We start from the raw sequence: 4929 nt of genomic DNA, 5'->3' as shown, positions 1-4929 counted from the left end.
GGAGTTCAAGACAGCCTGACAAACATGGTGAAAACCCATCTCTATTAACTACAAAATTAGCCAGGTGTGGTGGCGTGCGCCTGTAATCCTAGCTACTCAGGAGGCTGAGGCAGGAGAATTGCTTGAACCCAGGATGCAGAAGTTGCAGTAAGCTGAGATCGCGACTGCACTCCAGCCTGGGCCACAGAGTGAGAATCTGTCTCAAAAAAAAAAAAAAAAGCTGGGCGTGGTGGCTCATGCTTGTAATCCCAGCACTTAGGGAGGCTGAGGCGGGCGGATAACGAGGTCAGGAGTTTGAGACCATCCTGGCTAACATGGTGAAACCCTGTCTCTACTAGAAATACAAAAGATTAGCCAGGTGTGGTGGGCGCCTGTAGTGGCAGGTACTTGTGAGGCTGAGGCAAGGGAATGGTGTGAACCTGGGAGGTGGAGCTTGCAGGGAGCGGAGATTGTGCCACTGCACTCCAGCCTGGGCAACAGGGCGAGACTCCATCTCAAAAAAAAAAAAAGAAAAAAAAAGGAAACAAAGAAACAAAAAAAGTCATTTAGCAGAGAAAGTTTGTAGTTCCGCATCCAGCTGTATAGCTGTAAAATCTATTATTGGAGATCATCTTTTTTGGCATAATTAATCTTTTGACCCTTTTACAACCATATATTTTATTCATATTTTGTCATTGTTAATACTCAAAAGTAATACATGCTTCATGTAAAAATGGAAAAACCTCCGAATGTGAGCATTTGGACTGCTGGATGGCTGGAGTAATTGGAAAAGGGGTGTTTGGGCAGTGGGAGAAAAGGTTAGAGTGGTGGGGTGTGGTCTGATTGTGAAATATTGCATATTGAAACAGATGTTTAAAGAAAGTGTATTCTGGTATTTTAGATGATGAAGATGATCCTGCAGAAGCTGAAAAGGAAGGAAATGAAATGGAGGGTGAGGAGTTAGATCCATTAGATGCTTACATGGAAGAAGTGAAAGAGGAAGTAAAAAAATTTAACATGAGAAGTGTAAAAGGTGGTGGGGGAAATGAAAAGGTATGGAATTTCTTAGTTTTAAAGATTTCTATTTCCTTTTGGGTAACTTGAATTCTGCATTGCATTGTCCTATTGATTTGCATGATTTTATAAAGCTAACAGTTTTCTTTCTCCTCATCTGAGAGATGGCAGTACTTTTTCTAAGTACCAGAGATACTGGCAAATTTTAGCTATAAGTGTTCTTTCAAAAGTCACTCTTTTAACACTATCACCTTTGTTTAATATCTTTGCTTACATATTAATCTTTTTAATAAGTTCTCTGGAGACTTCTCTAGCACTCCTGTCTTTGATACTCTTTTTTTTTTTTTGAAACAGTCTCTCTCTCTGTTTCCCAGGCTGGAGTGTAGTGGTGTTATCTTGGCTCACTGCAACCTCCACCTCCCAGGCCCATGCAGTCTACCTACCTCAGCCTCCCAAGTAGCTGCAACTACATGTGTGAACCACCACTCCTGGCTAATTTTTGTATTTTGGTAGAGATGAGGTTTTACCATGTTGCTCAGGCTGGTCTCGAATTCCTGGCCTCAAGTGATCCACCTGCCTTGGCCTCCCAATATACTGGGATTACAGGCATGAGCCACCATGCCCAGCTGCATCTTTGATACCCCTTGATGACCCTCACTTGATTCTGTTTTTCCTCTTTTTCATAGCATTTATTACATTTTGACAAATTGTATGTTTTTTTGTGTTTACAGTGTGTCCCTTCTCCCTTCTGAAATGTAAGCACTCTAAGGGCAGTGACTTTTACCTGTTTTATTTATTGGTTTATTCAGGCTCCCAGTACAAGCCCCTGGCTTGCCTAGTGATTGGAAAATACCATTTAGTAGTATTTTGTTTCATTTAAAAAATTTATTTATTTATTTGTTTGTTTGTTTGTTTATTTATTTTTCTGAGACAGAGTCTCGCTCTATTGCCCAAGCTAGAGTGCAGTGGCACAATCTTGGCTCACTGCAACCTCCGCCTCCCGAGTTCAAGCGATTCTCCTGCCTCAACCTCCCAAGTAGCTGGGATTATAGATGCCTGCCACTATGCCCGGCTAATTTTAGTATTTTTAGTGGAGACCGGGTTTCACCATGTTGGTCAGGCTGGTCTCGAACTCTCGACCTCATGTGATCCTCCCACCTCGGCCTCCCAAAGTGCTGGGATTACAGGTGTGAACCACCATGCCCAGCCTCATTTTATTTTTTTATATTAATTTATTTTTTTGAGATGAAGTGTCGCTTTTGTTGCCTAGGCTGGAGTGCAGTGGCACAGTCTCAGCTCACTGCAACCTCCACCTCCTGGGTTCAAGTGATTCTTCTGCCTCAGCTTCCTGAGTAGCTGGGATTACAGGCCCTTGCCACCTCGCCCAGCTAATTTTTGTATTTTTAGTGGAGATGAGGTTTCACCGTGTTGGCCAGGCTGGTCTTGAACTCCTGACCTCAGGTGATCCACCTCCCTTGGCCTTCCAGTGTGCTGGGATTGCAGGCATTAGCTACTGCACTCACCCTATTTTATTTTATTTTTTTATTTTATTTATTTTATTTTATTTTTCGAGATGGAGTCTTGCTCTGTTGCCTAGGCTGGAGTGCAGTGGTACTATCTCTGCTCACTGCACCCTGTGCCTCCCAGGTTCAAGTGATTCTCCTACCTCAGCCTCCCGAGTAGCTGGAATTACAAGTGCCCACCGCCATGCCTGGCTAATTTTTGTATTTTTAGTAGAGACGGTTTCACCATGTGGGCCATGCTGGCCTTGAATTCCTGACCTCAAGTGATCTGTCCGCCTTGGCCTCCCAAAGTGCTGAGATTACAAGTGTGAGCCTCTGCACCTGGCCTTATTTTATTTTTTAATTAAAAAAATGTTTTTTAGCAACAGGGTCTCGCTGTGTTACCCAGGTTGGAGTGCGGTGGCATGATCATACCTCATACTCCTGGGCTGAAGCGATCATTCTGCTTCAATCTTCTTAGTTAGGACTACAGGCATGTACCACTACACCTGGCTAATTGTTTATAGAGGTGGAATCTCGCTGTGTTACCCAGGTTGGTCTCGAACTCCTGGACTCAAGTGATCCCCCTGTCTTGGCCTCCCAAAGTGCTGGAATTTCAGACATGAGCCTCTGTGCCCAGCCTAGTAGTAGTTTGAAAATATATAATCATGCCGGATGTGGTGGCTCATGCCTGTAATCCCAACATTTTGGGAGGCCGAGGCGGACGATCACCTGAGGTCAAGAGTTAGAGATCAACCTGGCCAACATGGCAAAACACCATCTCTGCTAAAAATACAAGAATTAGCTGGGTGTGATGGCGGATGCCTCTAATCCCAGCTACTTGGGAGGCTGAGGAAGGGGAATAGGTTGAACTGGGAGCAATTAGCCTAGATCACACCACTGTACTCCAACCTGGGAGACAGAATGAGACTCAGTCTGAAAAAAAATATATTTATATTTATATATATATATATAATTGGCTGGGCACGCTGGCTCATGCCTGTAATCCCAGCACTTTTGCAGGGACTTAGGTGGGTGGATTACCTGAGATAAGGTGTTCGAGACCAGCCTGCCAACATGGTGAAACCCTGTTTCTACTAAAAATACAAAACTTAGCCGAGCATAGTGGCGGGTGCCTGTAATCCCAGCTACTGGGGAGGCTGAGGCAGGAGAATTGTTTGAATCCGGGAGGCAGAGGTTACAGTGAGCTGAAATCATGCCATTGCACTCCAGCCTGGGTGACAAGAGCAAAACGTTATCTCAATAAATAAATAAAGTATATATAATAATATATAGAATTGTCTATAATACAGTAAATGATAAGTGGATGTATTATAAAATATAATTATATTATGCTTAAAAATTTATATAAATTAATGAGAAAAACAGTCTGTTGTTTCTATTTTCATTTAATAACTCAGTTGGCTCAATGCCCTGGCTCACAACTGCAATCCCAGAACTTTGGTAGGCTGAGGCCGGTAGATCACTGGAGCCAAGCAGTTCAAGACCAGCCTGGGCAACATAGCATGACTCTTTCTACTAAAAAGCAAAAAAAATTAACTGGGTTTGGTGATATGTGCTTACAGTCTTAGCAACTCAGGAGGACAGATGGGTTGACTCCTTGAGCCCAGAAATTTGAGGTTACAGTGAGCTACGATCACACCACTCAAGCCTGGGTGATGGAGACCATGTCACTAAAAAAAGAAACTAAAGACGAAATTTTGTCAGTTATTGTGGGCTTCAGCTGTCATATAACTTGTGTTTCAGCTTTGCAAAATATTCTATATTTCTTCTTTATTTTAGAAGTCTGGGCCAACGGTCACAAAAGTTGTCACTGTTGTGACAACCAAAAAAGCAGTTGTGGATTCTGATAAGAAGAAAGGTGAGCTGATGGAGAATGACCAGGATGCCATGGAGGTGATTTTTCATTTATTTTGACTTTGTTTATGACACTATCCTGGAAGCATTTATTAGAAAGCATTCATGGAGATGTGCTTTTCATTTATGTGAACTAGGAGAAATTCCTAGAATTGGGAGACATTCTTGCTATTCTTAGTAGTATAATAGTATCTAGTTAAATATCTATTTAGTGGAACATTCTGATGTCTTTCATTCCTAACTGTATGATCTTTCTGCCCCTCATCAGCTCACTTTAGGCATACAATATGGAGAGAAAAAAATGAAGTAACAGAATGAATTAACTTTCTTTCCATTAACACGTATTGTAAAGATTTATATAGTAAAAACAATAGCAAAACCTTATTAGAGCTGTCTCTGATCATTACTGTTTTAGCTTTATATTGGCATTTTAACTTTCTAAAGGGCAAAGAAAAAGAAAACTAAGTTGAAAAATTCTTCAGGAGCTTCTTGATGTATTTCTAATTCAAGGTGACATACATCATTTGAGGTGATTTTTTTTTTTTTTTTTTTTTTT

At 41.7% G+C, this 4929-nt stretch overlaps 1 protein-coding gene across 1 annotated transcript in view; it reads left to right on the top strand.

The window, feature by feature from the left end:
* The window catches only part of DDX46 (DEAD-box helicase 46), an 84522-nt gene that overhangs the window by 25863 nt on the left and 53730 nt on the right, over positions 1 to 4929 (top strand). The window contains exons 6-7 of the mRNA XM_017871920.1: positions 881 to 1032; positions 4299 to 4420. Of these exons, the coding sequence (XP_017727409.1) occupies positions 881 to 1032; positions 4299 to 4420 (274 nt within the window). The remainder of the gene's footprint in view (positions 1 to 880; positions 1033 to 4298; positions 4421 to 4929) is intronic.

Source organism: Rhinopithecus bieti, unplaced genomic scaffold (assembly GCF_001698545.2).
Source record: "Rhinopithecus bieti isolate Rb0 unplaced genomic scaffold, ASM169854v2 scaffold_5889, whole genome shotgun sequence".
NCBI lineage: Eukaryota > Metazoa > Chordata > Mammalia > Primates > Cercopithecidae > Rhinopithecus > Rhinopithecus bieti.
Note: the sequence above shows the minus strand (reverse complement) of the source record. Positions and strands in the feature narration are given on the sequence as shown.